We start from the raw sequence: 18,934 nt of genomic DNA, 5'->3' as shown, positions 1-18,934 counted from the left end.
CTGTTCCTGGGTTATATCCTTTTAGAATAAAATGATACTCTAGTAAGTAATTGTTTTTCTGAGTTCTGTGAGCCACAGTTTGATCTAATCAAGGGTGAGGATTATGAGAACCTTTTGGTTAATAGCCCCGTGGTTGGAAGCACAGGTAAAATCTGGATTTGGGGGGCAGCCAAGGTGGCTCAGTGGTTGAGCGTCTGCCTTTGTTTCAGGGCGTGATCCTGGAGACCCGGGATCGAGTCCCACATCAGGCTTCCTGCATGGGGCCTGCTTCTCACTCACCTGTGTCTCTCTCTGCCTCACCTGTGTCTCTCTCTCTCTGCCTCACCTGTGTCTCACTCTGAGTGCAGCAGTCTCATAGGACTTATTCTTGCCTAGCCTTTACCCTGTAGAATCTGACTTTATCAGACTAAATTGAGTTGTAGGACACTGATGTACCTGGAGAGTCCGAGAATTTCTTATGGGAAAGACCCTCACAGTATTTGGTCTCAGAAGTGTTCAGTATTGTAGGAGAGTAGAGGAAATACACAGAAATGTTTTTTTTTTTCTTAGACGTTCAGCTGTTATGAGCTCCTTGTCATTCACTTGAAGAGATTGAAAAGGTAGTTTAATCAAATCTAGTAAGAAGTTGGCAAAATCAGATTAAAAAGATTCCCACTGTGGCCACCAATAAAAACAAATTATGGGCCACTTGCAAAACAGAAGAACCAGACTTGGTGAAGAAGCAGTTTAAGCATATGAAAGCTACAGAGCTTAGTGTCTGCCTAGGACACCAAAGAAAGATGAAATTGGGGACTTGCAGGGTCTGGTTCCAGATGGGGCACCCTTTCAGGATACCTGTGTGTACTGACATTGAAGGTAGGACTCCAGTGAGCATTGTTTTCTGGGGAGGTTATCTGTAACTTTCAGGTCTAATATCTCAGAAGAGTAACTTGGAGAAGATTATCAACATGTAAATGATACATATGATAGAGGCCATCATTAGACTGTCAAGAAACATATGAAAGACCGGCAATTGTAAAAGAGGGAGGAGATTTGGAGAGAAGTAAACACAAACATTTTGGGAACAGTGAGTTTCTTTTCTTGGGTGGACTAATTAGCTCATAGCTAGCAAAAAGCCAGTCTAGTCTGCCCGTGAGCATGTCATCTGGAGTAAATAGGGAAAATTTTTTCTTTATTCTCTGAAAAACTTTGAGAATTTAACTGTAGAGTGTGTATGATGGGTTATCTCTGTAATGTCTTCCAGTGGCCTTAATTTTGTACCTGTACCAAGTCAGAACCATTTCCCTCATCCAATTTTCACAGGCTTTGTTTTGTCTTTAAAGCATTATGAATGATGGGACACCTGGGTGGCTCAGCAGTTGAGAGTCTGCCTTCAGCTCAGGGCATGATCCTGGAGTCCTGGGATCAAGTTCTCCCCATTGGGCTCCCTGTGTGGAGCCTGCTTTTCCCTCTGCCTGTGTCTCTGCCTCTCTTTCTGTGTCTCTCATGAATAAATAAAATCTTTTTTTTTTTTAAAGCATTATAAATGACATAAGTAATTTCGTATTTTTTATATAAATGGTATGGCATATTTCTTTATCTAGACCTGGTGAATACAAGATTATTTAATATGACATTTTTTGTTTAGGTGCAAAAAAACTTTACACTTAGGTTTTCCTTGGACTATGTTCTTGGCACTGTCATTTAACAATAATTGCCCATGATTCTAGGTGCGGCTTTATCAGCTCCTTTATCATCCTAGTCAAAACACCAAATTTTTTTTTTCTTAAATCTTTGGCATGCAGAGAGACTTGGTATAATGCACATTTTGAAATGCATTTTTATTACCTAATTTGTATTTGTAGTGGATCACCAGAAATCATCCAAGATTTACTAATATATTTTCATATTGGTGACAGGTGTTCTTGTAAGTGTTTAGTATATGAGAGTGCTGTTCATCTTAGTTGTGGATGTTCTGAATCAATCATGACAAGCTAATAAGATCTTTTGAAAGTTTCTTTCCAAATTTCTTGAGCTAATGCTTTCCCTCTAGCCAGTGGGGTAGACTGCACATTAATTTTGATACTCTTTAAAGACATGTGGACATCTACTGTTCATTTAAGCCAGATGGCATGTGTCAACTCCTTTTCCTGAAAAGGGAAAGGTTGTTTTTTTTTGTGGCGGGGAGGGCCATACTATATAGTAGAACCTTAAGTGTCGTCTTATGAAGCTCTTCTCTTTACATAAATTAGTACTTATAGCTGTTTTTTAAAAGATTTATTCATTCATTCATTCATTCATTCATTCATTCATTCATAAGAGACACAGAGAGAGGCAGAGACACACCTGCAGAGGGGAGGCAAGCTCCTGTGGTGAGCCTGATGTGGGACTCCATCCTAGGACCCCAGGATCACTACCTGAGCCAAAGGCAGACACCCAGGTGCCCCAGTACTTACAGAAGGTTTTCATAGCACTTTGAGCATTTCACTTATGAAGATTCTTAGAGATTTGGCACAGGTGTTTTTGGGTGTAAGTTCTCCTTTTGCAACTGTGCAGTAGCAAGGGATCATTGATAAAGTTACATAGGTAAATACTGTTTTTTAGGATGAAGACCATTCATAAGACAAGGAGTAAGTGGCCCTTTTATGTTTTTACTAAGCTGCTAACAGTCAGAATTTGAATTAGGGAATTGGCTGGTATGGACAGCACTCTTGATAATGGAATGTAGATACAGTTGGAACTCTTTAGAAAATTACCCTTATCTGGAGTCAGCCATAGAGTCTTTACATTAGCACTGTGAATTCCATCCATTTTAACATGCATTGTTAATCACCTTACATTGAAGTTTATTTTCTCATTAAACTTTTTATTTTTTTCAAGGAAGTACAGGTAGGTGAGTGTGTGAATTCTGCAAGCATTTGGTTTTTATTTATCCTGACTAAATCCTAAGCTTCTGAACTTTTTTTTTTTTAATTTTCACATCTATAACTCCAAGAATTTGGGGTGTGAACTTGGTATTTGATAAAGTGATTTTTCTGTTTTCTCGTTTTCTTGATAACTGATTTTATATTATTTTACTGGGATTCTTACCAAAATTTTCTTTCTTTTTTTTTTTTTTAAGGTGTTGACTTTAAGGTGAAAACGATTTCAGTGGATGGAAATAAGGCTAAACTTGCAATTTGGGTAAGAGTTTTAAAAATGTACTTTGTATAGATATTCAACTTGTATTTTTTTAAAGAAGCAGAGATGTGTAGAGTTCTAGAGATAAACAATTTGTATTAAGTAACTTTTGGATAACTTAATATTAAGGGATAAACAATAAATGGTCATACCTTAAAATTAGGTAATTAGGCAGAGACTTGTTTTACTTAAAAATTTAAAATATATAATCCCTTGAGAATATTTAAAAGCAGAATAAAGTACAGAAAAATAGTCTTGTTTGCCAGAGAGAATTACTATTATTGAATATGTTTCTTTAAAGTCTTAAAAAGACAATGTATACTCAGTTGTGGATGAGAAGGAGATGAAGTAATGCTCAGGAAAAGCAGTATTTTTTATGTTTGTTAGTATAAATATTTATGAAATTTGAGTTTACCAATTTTGGATTTATTTTTTAATGCCTATGCCCAGTCTTTACCTACTGTCTTCATTTGCCTGTGAACCCAAACAGTCTGATACACGTTGCTTTCCTAACTAGACCTTTTCTTGATTCTGATTCTTGATTCTGATTGAAAAAGGTAACATTAAATGTCAAAAACATCCAAAATGGTCAGTGTCTGTCTGTCTACTTGTCTCTCCCTCACTCCTATCTATGTATCTGTCTACCTGTCTACCTCTCTCTGTCTAAATGATTGCTAATATTTTAAAAATATTACATAAATAATTTATAAAAATATGCTCATATATATCTGGTTCCCATATATACTGTGATAATATATAAATATGTTTTTATTACATGTGATAATATTAACTGGTCAGCAGTCTTCACCTTGAGATGTACTTAAACATAGTGATTAAATAGTAAATCAGTTACAGATTGAAACAGAAGTGTTTATTAATTATATGATATGATTCATCTTCCTGGCATTCTCTGAATGGCATATTATTTCTAACACACGTTTTATCCCAAATGACAAGTAATTGTGTGTTTCTAACATACAATACATGATTGGTATCCTATTTGCTCCCTCCTGAAATATAATTATGGTATCAATAAGAATAGTAATGTCTAACAAAACAATTTGAAAAATGTTGGACTAGGTAATAATGAAATATATTGAACAGTTTAACAATGCTGGCTTCTTTCTTTACAAAAGTGGGGCCTGATTTTCCATGTACTTTTCATGGTTGAATTAATCAGTTCTTTCTGTCTTTGCTACTGTTTTGTGAGATATACATATTAGAATAGGATCTAAGGCTTGATGGTTTCCATGAGATCTTTCTTTTATGCAGGAGTTTTTTTTTAAATTTATTTTTTAGTTCCTGTTAATAAAAAGGTTGGCAGGTATTATTGAAGTGATATCTTTATCATAGGACTATAAATATTTTTTAAATAAAAAGCTCAGTCTCATGACCCTGAGATCATGACCTGAGCTGAAATCAAGAGTCAGATGGTTAGCTAAGCCACCCAAACACCCCAAATGTTAATGTTCTGGGGTTTTGTTGTTGTTGTTGTTGTTGTTGTGTGTGTGTGTGTGTGTGTGTGTGTGTGTGTAATACTAACTTATATGCTTCGAATATTTTTTCTGGTTTGTCATTTGCCTTCCAATCTTGTATAGGATGAATGAATGTGTGTATAGATGGTATGGGGAGCTATGTTCTTGCCATACCAAGGTTTTAGTATTTACGTGGTCAGACCAGTTATTTTTCTTCATGAATTTAGGTATCATGTTGTATTGAGGAAGGCCTCCTCCTCACTCATTAAGAGAAATACACAAATCCATTGTTTCCTCTAATTCTTCTGTAGTTTTATTTATATACATAAGATCAGTTCCTTTCCTACTTGGACACTCCTCCTAGGATCAAATAGAATAATCAAGTACAGCTCTGTCCTCACTGATCTTAAAAGCACTTCTAGGGCTGTTTTTCTCAAAATTCTACCCTTATTTCCACTCCCACATTTTAATATTTAGCCTTTTCGGATACTTCCTAGCCCTTTATCCATTTCTTTTTTTTTTTTTTTTTAAGAGTTTATTTATTTGAGAGAGAGCAAGAAAGAGCATGAGTGAGAGGAGATGCAGATGGGGAGAGGAAGAGGCAGACTCCCCGCTGAGCACAGAACCTGGCATCGGGCTCCATCCCAGGACCCTGGGATCGTGACCTGAGCTGAAATCAAGAGTTGAACCCTCAACTGACTGGGCTACCCAGGAGCAGTTCTGATTTTTAAATTTTTTTTTAAATTTTTATTTATTTATGATAGTCACAGAGAGAGAGAGAGAGAGAGGCAGAGACATAAGCAGAGGGAGAAGCAGGCTCCATGCACCCGGAGCCCGATGTGTCCCGGGTCTCCAGGATCGCGCCCTGGGCCAAAGGCAGGCGCCAAACCGCTGCGCCACCTAGGGATCCCAGCAGTTCTGATTTTTATGTTGTTTCATCAGGGCAGTTACTAAAGCTGATCTCAGTGAAGATGAAGGGGAACAAAATTCATATTCAAATACTTTCTGCTATTTCTAGAAATTAATTTACTACAGTGTGAATACAGGTTTTGTTATGCACACAGAATTTTTCTGTTATAACAAAAAGTCTTTTGACTAAACTATTTCTTGCTTGGTCCTTGCCCTAACCTATATCAAATTATCCAAATTATAATCTGCTTTAGATAGCAAGTGCACTGCACTTTATGGACCTTTAATTTATATTATTGTTTTTGAAAAGTTGAGCCAGTATGCAGATAGAATAATTTTAAATATCAGAGGTTTCTTAAGAAATTTTGAAGCTGGGATCCTTGGGTTGCTCAGCAGTTTGGCGCCTGCCTTCGACCGAGGGTGTGATCCTGGAGCCCTTGGGATGGAGTTCAACATCAGGCTCCCTGCATGGAGCCTGCTCCTCCCTCTGCCTGTGTCTCTGCCTCTCTCTCTCTCTGTCTCTCATGAATAAGTAAATAACATCTTGAAAAAAAAAAAGAAATTTTGAAGCAAAGGGAATTTTTATAAAGAGAGAAATAATTTTTATCACAAATTTATCTGTTTAGAAAGTTTAGCTTTAATTTTGTTAAGTTTTTCATTTCAACATGGCAAGGTTGGGGGCAGTTTCTGTAGTGACAATCTGGAAGCAAGAATATTCTGCATTTATTATGTAAGCTTATCTGAGGAAGAGTAGTAGATGTGCAAAGTGGTTTACTTTGAAAGTTATTTTCCTGTTAAGTTTCTCTTCTGGGGCTGTAAATTACTCATATATTCTACCTATAGCTCTTCATATTACAGCAGTCTCTATTTTGGCCAGGAAAAGAAAGTAGGTAAGTAGGAAAGTAGGTAGCCGGAGCCCATCACCGCTAGTTTAAAATTCCTCTCCAATCTTTTAAACCTCTGAGAGATTCTTAACATGTTACATATTTGAAGGAGCCTCTGCTTGCCACATAGCTAAACTTGAATTTACGACCATGGGACGGGCAGCTAAGTTGATGTTTGACATACGTCTTCACTCTTCTTTAGGTTATTTTATATTAGCAGACTGGAAACTTTCTCTTTAAGTCCAGATAGTAAATATTTAGTCTAATCCGAAGGCCGGCCATGTGGCAGTGCATATAAGCGAGTGGGCCTGGCTGTGTTCCAGTAAAATTTTATTTAACAAAACAGGTGGTGGGCTGAGGGAGCTGTTTGTCAACTGCTGCTTTGCATCATCTTAGGTACCTTGAAGCCACAGTCCAAGGATGGTAGAAAAAAGACAGAAGGAACCAGATCCAGAAGTACTGACTTTCTTTCTCTTTTTCTCTTTCTTTCTTTCTCTCTTTCTTTCTTTCTTTCTTTCTTTCTTTCTTTCTTTCTTTCTCCTTCTCCTTCCTTCCTTCCTTCCTTCCTTCCTTCCTTCCTTCCTTCCTTCCTTCCTTCCTTCCTTCCTTCTCTTTTCTTTTCTTTTCTTTTCTTTTCTTTTTTTCTTTTTTTTTTCTTTTCTTTCTTAAGAAAAGTTGAACAACTATCCTGTGGCAAGAATTACTCTGGGCACAAGGCTTAAACCCATGATTAAGCAGATGAAGTCTTTTTTTCACGAAACTTGCACTTCCTAGCTGGTGTACATCTTCTGTTCGTCTCTCCCAGTAGGAGTCAGAAACATGTGATAGCAAGTGGTTTGGTTTTATGCATTTTCCTAAAAGAAGATACATAGAAAATACTTTAAGAGTTCGACCTGAAAATTGCATAACTATAGTAAGACACTCTTGTAGTTCTCTTTTAAAAAAATAAGAGGTTCTCAACCTTGATTCTATGTTAGAATCACCTGGGAAGATTTTGAAACCTACTTTCTTACTGAGGCCAATTAAATCAGAATCATTAGGGATTGGACTCAGGCATCGGAATTTTTCATTTCCCAGGAAATTTCATTGTGCTTCTAAAGTTGAGAACCATGGTTTTCAAGGAAATGTTCATGTGCGATAAAAAATTTTTAAAAACAAAAAACCAGGATGCCTGGGTGACTCAGCAGTTGAGTACCTGCCCCGGCTCAAGGTGTGATCCTGCGGTCTCAGGATCGAGTCCCACACATCAGGCTACCTGCCTGGAGTCTGCTTCTCCCTCTGCCTACATCTCTGCCTTTCTCTCTGTGTGTCTTTCATGAATAAATAAAAAAAATCTTTAAAAAAAAAAAATAAAAAGCCTTTGGAATGCCTGGGTGGCTCAGCGCATCATCCCCGAGTCCCGGTATCGAGTCTCATATCAGGCTTCCTGCATGGAGCCTGCTTCTCTCTCTGCCTGTGTCTCTGCCTCTCTCTCTCTCTCTCTCTCTCTCTCTCATGAATAAATAAATTAAAAATATTTAAAAAATTAAAAAATCCATTTACTTAGATGCATTTTTCTAGAGATGAATATTAATTTTATTTTATGTAATAACACTTGTCAGTAAGAGAACACATCTAATTTAAATTTCAAGTTTTAAATCAGCTTGTGCATGGATATTTTTAATAATGTTTGATTTTCTTTTTTTTTTAATGTTTGATTTTCTACTCTTAATTTATACTTTTAAAAATTTAATAATAATTGATTGTCACTTTTAGGATACTGCTGGTCAAGAAAGGTTCAGAACATTAACTCCAAGCTATTATAGAGGTGCACAGGGTGTTATATTAGGTAAGGTTTTCCTTTAAGATAATGCTTGAAAAATATTATTGTCTTATTATTACAATTTCTGATTTTCTTAATCTGTGAAGGTCAGTAAATTTTTATTTTTCTTCAGGGGCATCTTTATGTAACTTGAAGTTATAGTAAGCTTGATTTTACATTAATGACTATTTAAACTTTCAAAATTTATTTTCAGTCTTTTGTCTAGCAATTAAAAGATAAAGATCAGATTAATTAACTTGGTTTAAAGGCTCATATTGATGAGGACGTGATTGAGGATTAATCTGCATGCCATTGGTCTGTCTTAAGAGTGTTAACCAGAAACTGACCTTCAGTGAGCAGTGTATTAATATTTGCTTTGTGTTTATAAAGGAAGAAGCCTACTAGTTGCTTAGTTGAATGTTTTATTGTCCTAAAAAGTATCACAAAGCACTTAACATTGTTGATTCGTAATCATACAGAATTTAAAAACCAAATGGGGATTCTTACTGTAAAGTGTTGAAAAGTACTTGCTATTAATATGGCAGAGAAACTTTTTAAAATAAATACTGATCAATTTTAGAGAGAATTGTCTTTTTGTATTATAACTTGTGAGGTTTGGGTTCATTTCATTAACAGCAACTCTTATTTTGGTTCAGCATCTTTAAGTTTAGAAAACACTTTAATAAGGTTTTTATATTAATAAGCTCTTTTATATTATAATGTGGTTTCATGTAAGATGAAAGTGGTAACAGGGAGATAGAATCCTATCCATTAAGCTTAGATATTTTTTCTTTTTTTTTTTTTCCATATTTTTTCAAAGTTGGAAATTCTGGTCCTTGTAAGAAACAAATTAACAGGATCATAGATGTTTAAATCCATGTAAAAAATTTGGTATTTTGCCACAGATTGAATATGAATGTTTTTTGGTCTTTGGATAAATGATTTTTACTATTAGGAATGGGAACAACAGTTGTTTTGCTTAAATTATTTTTAATTATTGCACAGGATATAATCTCATTTCTCTAACAATGTGTGTTAAAATTGAAGAATGTATATGTATGTGTTTATTATTTTTTATAGACTTGTTTCTTTCATCTGGGTGAGTAGATACTGATTGTTAAGCATTTAAGGCTTAGAAACATAATCACCTATATAGAATATTAGTTCTCAGTCATATATCAGAAATATTATATCACTGCTTCTTATTTCTAATGCTTATTTAATAAGTGACCCTTCTTATTTCAGTTTATGATGTCACAAGAAGAGATACCTTTGTTAAGTTGGATAATTGGTTAAATGAATTGGAAACATACTGCACGAGAAATGACATAGTAAACATGCTAGTTGGAAATAAAATTGATAAGGTAAGAAGTCAGACACTTGACATTTTGACTGCATTTTAGTAGCTTTTCTTAATCTTTATATTTATCTTTTAGGAAAATCGTGAGGTTGATAGAAATGAAGGCCTGAAATTTGCACGAAAACATTCCATGTTATTTATAGGTAGGTGTGTGAGCATTTATCCTTTCATTGTTAATGAGAAATTTTAAAATGGAGTTTTTGCTATATATTTCTCTTTATAAACTGTAAAATGTATGTACTTAGGTCATCATTTTTTTGTGTTCTAAAATCTAACTATACAGCCAGGTTCATTTTTCCTTTTGTTAAAAAAAAAAAAAATCACATTATGTGAAGTTGTACAGGACACAGTCAGATCTTTCCTCTCAGGATATAACGGCGTTCAGCAAAGCCAGGCACTCAGTGCTGTGGTTGTACTTTGCTGGTCCTTGTGCCAGCAACAGTGGTGTACCACCTGGGGAGTTTGTTAGAAATGCTTCATTTTGAGGCCCAGTCCAGCTTTTCTGAATTAGAATCTGTATTTTAACAAGATCTTCTTGTGATTTGTATGCACATCAGTACTTGAGAAACATTGTAAAATAGGGTTTGGCACACTACAGCATGGGGTCAGATCTGGCCACACCATTTGTACTGAAACACAGCCGTATCTACCCAGTTATCTACGTGCTGTCTATAGCTGCTTTGTGCCTGATGGCAGAGTTCAGTAGTTACAACAGAAACCATATGGTGTTCAAAGCCTAAAATATTTACCATCTGGCTCTTTACAGAAAAAGTTTGTTGACCCCCTGTCTAGAAAAGTGGACAGGCTATATCACTGTAGAACTTTTTTTTAACACTGCAGGTTCCTTGAGCCTTGTTACAGGCCTGAAACTGGGCCTGGAAGACAGTTTATAGAAACACCCTAGTTGATTCTGGTGTGAAGCCAGCTTTAGGAATTACTTATTTAGCTACTTCACTGTGTTAGAATCTTTTAGGCATTAGAAAATGGAAATGAAAGAACATCATCTATAGATAGAAGCAGGGTGCTATAAGTGGAAGGTAATAGGAAATTTTAGAAAGGAATAGAAAGCACATATTTCCTGAGCTAGGAAGCAGTTTAGTGTGTTTAAGGGGCAGGAAAAAAGCTTGTGGGCTGAAGCATAGTGTATGTTGGGGGAAAAGGTGGTGATGATGGGAGAGAAGATTTAAAAAGTCACGTTGGGCCTTTTTAAGGAATGGTAAAGAGATGGATTTTATTCTAAGTGTGAAAAGTGAGGGGGTAGTTTTGTGATCTGGTACTCTTTTAAAAAGACCTGTTTGTACAGAAGATGGTCCATGTGAAGCAGAAGCAAGAGGTTCATCATTTTCTTACAGTGGCCCGGATGAATAATGCCGATGCCTTTATCTTTGGGAGTAGTTGTGGATGGTGGAAGGATGGCAGATCTAGGAGATATTTGGATGATAAAGGTGACAGGCTCTGTTGATAAATTGGGTATTGAGGATAAGGAAAGAGAACAATCAAGTGTAACTCTGAGTCTTTGGCATGAGCATACTAGGTGGACTGTGTTGCCATTAACTGTGTGTGGAAGGCTGAGGTAAGAACAGGTTTGGGTAAGGGAGTGGGGAATTAAGAATTCTGCTTAATATAAGAATGAATCATTTTTCAGATAACCAGTGGACATGCTGATCATTAGCATGTAGGTGGTATTTTAAGTCATGGAGTTATAGTGGTCATAGGAGTAACTGGGTAGAAAACAGCTGAAGATTGAAGCCTGGGATGCTCCACCAGTTAGAGGTCAGCAGAAAGTGGAAAGGTCAGTGAGTAAGACTGAACGATGTGCTGGTGAGAGGAGGAATATGATGAACAGTGTTCAGTGTTCTGGAAGTCAAGTGAACAAAGTATTTAAAGGAAGAAAGTGATCAGCTGTATCAAATGCTAGATGTTGAATAGGATAAGGACATTGGATTTGACAGGACGGAGAATGTTGGTATTTTTTGGAAAATAGTTTCAACGGAGTGATGAGAACAAAAGCCTAGTTAGGGTACAGCTGACCCTTGAACAATGTGGGGGTAGGGTGCCGACCCCTCCTCACAGTCAAAAACCTGTGTATAACTTTTGACTCCTCCGAAACTGAATTGCTAATGGCCTATTGTTGACCTGAAACCTTACTGATAAAACAGTCAGTGAATGCATATTCTGTATGTTATGTGTATTACATACTATATTCTTACAATAAAGTAAGCTGGAAAAAAATGTTACTAAGAAAATCATAAGGAAAAAAAAAAGAAAATCATAAGGAAGAGAAAACACCTTTATAGTACCGTACTGTATAGAAAAAAAATCCATGTGTAAATGGAGCTTCACAGTTCAAACTGGTGTTGTTCAAGGGTCAGTTACAGTTTGAAGAAAACATGTGAGGTAAGAAAGTGGAAACAGCTTAAGTAGCTAACTTGTAGGTAAATCTTGATTATCAGTTTTGCTTTGAAACAGAGAACCCAGGTGGCTACTAGAAGGACACGTGGGCTGGGGGGTGGGGTGGTTGGTTGCTTGATTGATTAGTAAGATGGACAATAATTTTGGTAGGTTTTTAAGCTGACTGATGTGATCCAGTAGTGAAGGCACAAGATTCTTCAGTGAATGAGAAGGGATGGGATCCAAGGAGTTAGAAAAGAGGATCCTCCTAGATAGCAGCAGGGACCGTTAATGTACTGTCATAAGAGCAAAGGCAAGAGCCCATGGTTACAAATGCAGACAGGTTGGTGAATCTCTTAGTGGTATATGATCGGTTAGCTCCTGTCAGATCATTTCTATTTTTCTCAACATAAAGTTAGGTCATGAGCTGAGATAGAGGAGTTTTATGATAAAGGAATAAGGGAGTCATTCAAATAGTGAAAAAGGTAATGACTAGGGAAAGATACTATTGGGGAGTAGGGCTCAGTGTCCACATCAGTTTCATGGGGAGCATAAACATTAAAGGAGACCTGTGTCCATGGGTGTGTATCATTTATCCAACCACCTAGAGCTCCTTGATTGCAGGCACAGAATGGCCAGATTGTTCAACTTGGAGCCTGAATTTCCTTATTTTGAAATGGGAAGAATAATCTGTTTTAGGGGTTGATTTTAAGAACTAACTAAAAAATTAGTTACTCACTGAGAAATTTTGGCATAATATTTCTGTAGGGCTTTACAGTGTGCAATTCTATGACAAAATCTTGGGCTTATATGCCACTGTTTTTGTGGATAGAATTTAAATCGGTCAACTTTGAGAGTTGGGCAGAATTCATGAATATTAAACTGTGGGGAGAAATTGCTGACTTGCCTCTGTGTATACTGCTGGCTGATGTTTACACCATAATAATTTCCCAGAAAAACATAGGAATATGGCCAGAAAAGAATATACCCTGACATATTTTTCTTGAATTTCAGAGGCAAGTGCAAAAACCTGTGATGGTGTACAGTGTGCCTTTGAGGAACTTGTTGAAAAGATCATTCAGACACCTGGACTGTGGGAAAGTGAGAACCAGAATAAAGGAGTCAAACTGACACACAGGGAAGAAGGCCCTGGAGGAGGGGCCTGTGGTGGTTACTGTTCTATGTTATAAACTCTGGGAAACTCCATCTCTTGCATATTTGATCAGATAGTGACATCTTTCTGTATATAAACTCTTTAACTGCTATTTTAGGGACCTTGCAGTTTGCACATATTTGTTTTGTATCATGGCAGTAAATACTTGCAAGAAATCCCGCTCATCGGCTTTCCCAGGTAAAATGTTATGGTAAGCATGCATAGTTTGCAGTCTATAGGTTTTTATGTAACATAAAATAGGTGTACTTTTACAAGTACATTTGATTTTATGATTTACATTTATCATGTGATTTAAAAAAATCCACCTATCTAGTATATGTTGATACAAGGTCTACTTTTGGTCTCCTCTTTGCTTAAAAACTCCTCTATCAATTATTGAATTAATTGGTATGTAGAACTCCCAGAACCACTGGGAGATATTCAGATATCATCAGACCTGGCAGATTTCCTTTCAGGAATAACACTGAGCATGATTACACAGCTTTTGTAGGATGTTTGCTGATCGATTCTCTTTTAGTACTAAACAAAATTCTCTTGACAGGCCGCAGTCCAGGTCAATTTATATTAAATCTCTGTTCTGATGATGCTTCTAAAATAGCATTGATATATTACAAAGTTTGGCCTTACTTTTAAATTTTCTTCAATGAGTAGCTCAGTTGCTTAACTGGAGTCTTAACTCTGGTTACCTACGTTGGATTCTGACCCTTTGTGCAGCATTTTTAGTTATGTGGTGTTTGGCAGAATGACAATAAGGTTTTCCCCCATTTTGGTTTGGGAAGGATGCGAATAGTGTGTTTATGTAACTGGTGTAGTACTTACCAATGTAAACCGACACCTTCTCCCATAATGCTGGTGGTGTTTGTCCGGGTACCTCATTTGTAGCTTGTATAATGTTTATGAACATCTGTATCTCATGACTTCCCTAAATGGCTAGTTGCTATTCAGAAACCTATCTCTGTGTTTTGAGGGTTGGGAAAAGAACACTAAATGACAATTTGAGAAAGACCTATTGTTTCCAGATTTTGATGTGTGTTGGAAAATATTGTTGCAATGGACATCTTGGTAATTTACTGTAACAAGTAGCCAATAGTTTATCAAAACCAACTTGTACAGACTAATAAATCTTTTCCACAGTATTCAGTTTTCTAACCTCTTGCTATTATACACTGCTTTTTTTTTTCACTCATATGTTATTTAATTTACATTGATACCTGCTATATTAAGCCCCCAAATAAGTTATTTGTCCTTTTAGCCAGGTTACCCTTATACTCCTCAGTAAGATGTCTGATACTAATTTCTGTACAGTTGCAAATGATGCAATAACTTGTGATAGTGGATTGACTTCAAGTTGGGGTTCTTTCTGAAATGTACATCTTCACGTAAGACAACCTTACATTCTACTTGGTTCACACCTGTGAAACTACATTACATGTGATTAAAGGTTTTATACATTATATATGTATTTACTAAATATAAACATTTACTCCTTTATTGTTGGAGAAAAGTAGCTAACAGATGTACTTATAATTTGTGTTACATTAAAGCTGTAGATTTGTATATTTATATAGTGTCTGAATTGATAAGACATTTATTTCTGTTTATTGCTTTTTGCTCTTTGAAGTATATAATAATCTTTTTGTGTGCATTGGATTGTTGTGTTGATTCGGTCAAAATTTGGATACATATGAGTCACTTACTTTTAAAACTAATTTTGTTTGATAGATTTATATTGTAACCTTTTATAGTTTTTGAAATAAATATAGCCTGCTTTCCCTAGATGCATTTGTGCAGGAAGTATTCTACATTTCCCTGTTGCTCTCATGGGTAAGGAACATTCTGAATAGAGCGTCACTCAGATTCTATTATATGGCTTTCACTCTACTATTTTGTTGCAAGCTTATTTCATAGTGGAGGTTTTCTAAGTGAAGTAGTTATGATATCTAAAATTAGTCATTTAAATAGCTGAGGATTTTATTAATTATTTCCAGATCATTTGAAGTAGTTTAAAAGTGCCTTTTGGAGATGGTCAAATTAGAACAATTAGAATATAGTGTTTTGAATTCTAGGAGTACTGATACACAGACCTAAACAGATAAATAAATACTCAATTTATATTAAGAGTAATAGTTAACATTTATTGAAAGCTTCCTTGATGCCAGGTGATGGTCTAATTGCTAGATTATTTCATTAAACCTCACAGCAACCTTAAGAGATTGGTTGGTATGCCTATTATGCCCATTTTAAAGATGAGGATAATGAAACATAGCTTTGTTTAGGTAACTCCCCAAGGACCACATAGCTTAATCAGTAATGGAGCTGGATTCAAGTGAAAGCATTTTTCATAAGTCCATACTCTCAACCGCTGTTCCTTTTGCTATGGCTAGTTCCTAGCTTTTTGATTTAACACAGGATTAAAGGATTTCCTTTATTTTTATTTTTTAATTTTTTTAAGCCATTTTTTGTTATGTGTTAAAGAAGTAGTTCAGATTTCTTGGCTATAAAGGTAGTAGTGGGTGGTCTCTTAGTTCTTTTTCCTTCTTGGATTGGAATGAAAATACCTGACTTAGGAAAGATACAAAATCAGGAGATGTATGGGACCTTTACTTTGTAATTGGACCTGAGAAAAGAAATTAAATCTGGGAACAGTCTTTTGCTCAAAATTGAAATCTGTGGGAATGTTTCATTTCAGGTACTTAATTGTCATATATACAGGTGCACACTTGGTGTTGACTTTCTAATTGAATGCAGTGGGATTGAACTTGATTTTGATTCGTTGTACTTTACATACTCAAGAAATATATGTGATTCTGTACAAGTATGGAACTGACCTCATAGCTCATAAAATAATCTTGATTACTACTACTATTTCTGTGGGATGGCACAGACCTACCTCACAACCATAATATCTTTAAACACAGTTTAATGTATAGTTATTCTGATTTTCAAGTAAACTGGAATGCTAGATTATAGTTCTTCTCAATATTTAAGTATTATGCTTTTATATCTTGGGTTCCATTTCACTAATTATATTTTGGAAGGTTTTTATCTGGTTAGGATGAGGGGAAAAGCATTTAATCAGTTTCCTGAAGACATTTATCCCAGTTCTGATCCCAGCTATGCCAGGGGTAATTTACTAGAGACTCCATCCTGGGTTTTGTCTAAGATTGTTCAAAGAAGTGGATAGAAAGAAATAGGCTACGTCAAGAATTAGAGCTAAGGAATATAAGTACAGATTTACCCAGGGATCTTGGATGATTTTTTTTTTCCTGAATGGGAACATCTGATCAGTTTGGATTTAAAAACAAAAATAAAGGAGTCAACTTCTTTTGGTGCTTTAAATTTTCTATTTGTTGTTAGCTTTTTGTTTCATATTTAGAAATTCATGTTGTTTGAGTGTAGTATAAAATTTGCTGAGGAGCCTCTTAGAGCTGTTGTGTTACACATTTGGAATCGTGTGAGCACGTATTCTTAGCTCTGTACCCCCCCCCCCCCCATCTCTCACAAACAGGACTTTTTCTTTTTTAAATTAACCTGGTAAATGTAATTTTATTTTTATTTCTTTCATTACTAGTGAGATTGGGCACTTTCAATATCTTATTAGATATTTGTATTGTTTTAATTCTTATGTATGTTGTGTTTGCCCATCTAGCATTCACTTGCACTCATGTTTTCTTTGGATAACCAACTTCCTCCCATCATGCATGTGGTTCAGATGGGATTGTCACATCCCCAGCTCTATAGGTAGAGTTTGCTTGGTTACATTTAATCAGCGCTACTAACTCTCTCTTCCTTCACCCCCAAAATAAATGGTTCAGGGATAGGGACCTGACCCAGTTCAGTCTGCTTTGATACAAGATACTTGGTTGAGGCTTCCTTAGGAATGGCTGGCTGCAAGAGGACACCTTCTTGGAGATAGTGTGGTACGAAGATTGACCCTCATAACTTGCTGCAAGTTTTTCTAATACAAAAGAGCCAGCCTCGGGGCTGTACCAAAAAAATGAGAGAGAGTCTAAGTTGGAGCCCAGAGGCAATCTGGAAAGTCTAGATCAAGTTGGATCTGAAATCAGCCCTACTTGTGGACTTTTTACTTATGTGAGCCAATAAATTCCATTTTTGCTTAAGCCAGTTTGAGTTGGATTTTCTTTTTTCTTGCAACCAAATGTATATGTGTTATTGTAGGGGCTCTTTGTACATCAAGTTCAATATGTTGGTATTTATTTGTATAGAGAAGAAAAAAGTAAAACTATCACTTGAAAAGCCATTACTCTTAAATAACATATTTTAGTGAGGTGACTTTCATATATTTCTTCATAGGTGTATATATATATATATATATATATATATATATATATATATATATATATATAAATAAATAAATAAATGAGTTGAATTCATACATATGATTTTAAGGACCTCTTGATTTATGTCTTTCAATTTAGTTCGCTCTGTCACATGAATACTCAACTCTTACCTCTGTCCTCCCGAGGTAATCAGTGTTAGAACCTACATGAATCCCCTTTTTGCATTTCTCTGTGCCTCGGATAGTTGCCTCCAAAATAAAATGCACATATTCATATATATATATATATATATATATATATATATATATATATAGTTATACAAAAAATGGGATCATCTGTATATTTACCTCCTGTTTCCTTTCTTACCTGTCAATAGATTGTGAAGATCCTTCCAAACCAATTTATATGCATCTAACATCTATTTTAGCAATTGTGCAGTATTAATATTCCGTGGTGGGGGGTACGGATTGCCACAGTTTATTTAACCATTCTTATAGTGGTGGGCATTCATACTGTTTCCATTTTTTGCCTTTGCAGATGGTACTGCAGTAAATATTCTGTAGAAAGTATGTAAGAGTTGGATCCATGGGTCAAAGAAAATGTGTTTTTTGTTAGTTTTGATATATTTTATAGAAGGCTTACCAAAAATTGTGACAATGAACATTTCCACTAGCATTCCCCATCAGCCACAGGAAGTGTTCTCAAATTTTAATTTTTATTACTTCATATTTGCAAGGTGTAACTTAATTTAGTTTGCATTCCCTGTAGTTTTTCATATTTGTGTGCCATTTGGAGTTGCTCTTTTTTTAAATGATTATTCATATTCTTTGCCAATTTTTCTGTCAGTTTTTGTGGTTTTATATAAGCTCTTTGTAAGTACAGATATTAACCTATGTGTCTGTTCTAAGAATTTTTTCTGATCTGTGTTTGTCTTTTCACTCTGATGATGCTGTGGTTTCTCATACAAGTTTTTTATTTATTTATTTTTTTCTTTTATACCTCTGGGTTCCCCAACTCTCAGATTGTACATGCAGTCTTAGTCTCTTCAGAGATGTCATTTTCTTTTTTTCTTTTTGAACCACTCATAACTTAGAATTACTTTTGCTTATGTTACAAGATAGGGAGCCATCTTCCTCTTCTCCGTATGGATATCCAGTGTGCCTACACTACACATTAAATATATTTTATTTTCCCCTCTGAGCTGAAGTACCACTTTTGTGCTAGATTAAATTCCTGTAAGTACCGCAATCTTTTTCGGCCTTCTATTTTAGAATTTTTTAGTCTAGGAAGGTAATGTATTTCAGTGTAATTGGTTTTCTTTAATCATGTGTGTATTGTTTTATGCTTTAAAAAACATTCTTAGAAAGGCTCTGCAGCTTTCATCAGACTGTCTCAGGGGCCTGGTGATACAATAGTTTTGATGTTAGTGGCTCTCTATGTTTTTGGCTGGTAAGGCGAGTCCTTTCTCACTTTTTTTCAA

The 18,934-nt window shown here is 35.6% G+C and overlaps 1 protein-coding gene across 1 annotated transcript in view; it reads left to right on the top strand.

The window, feature by feature from the left end:
- RAB18 (RAB18, member RAS oncogene family) overlaps window positions 1–14,716 on the top strand; it is a 39,554-nt gene extending 24,838 nt beyond the window's left edge. The window contains exons 3-7 of the mRNA XM_072825596.1: window positions 3,101–3,162; window positions 8,183–8,255; window positions 9,474–9,592; window positions 9,665–9,731; window positions 12,994–14,716. Of these exons, the coding sequence (XP_072681697.1) occupies window positions 3,101–3,162; window positions 8,183–8,255; window positions 9,474–9,592; window positions 9,665–9,731; window positions 12,994–13,169 (497 nt within the window). The 3' untranslated portion in view covers window positions 13,170–14,716. The remainder of the gene's footprint in view (window positions 1–3,100; window positions 3,163–8,182; window positions 8,256–9,473; window positions 9,593–9,664; window positions 9,732–12,993) is intronic.
- The last annotated feature ends 4,218 nt before the right edge of the window (window positions 14,717–18,934 follow it).

Source organism: Canis lupus, chromosome 5 (assembly GCF_048164855.1).
Source record: "Canis lupus baileyi chromosome 5, mCanLup2.hap1, whole genome shotgun sequence".
Lineage (NCBI taxonomy): Eukaryota > Metazoa > Chordata > Mammalia > Carnivora > Canidae > Canis > Canis lupus.
Note: the sequence above shows the minus strand (reverse complement) of the source record. Positions and strands in the feature narration are given on the sequence as shown.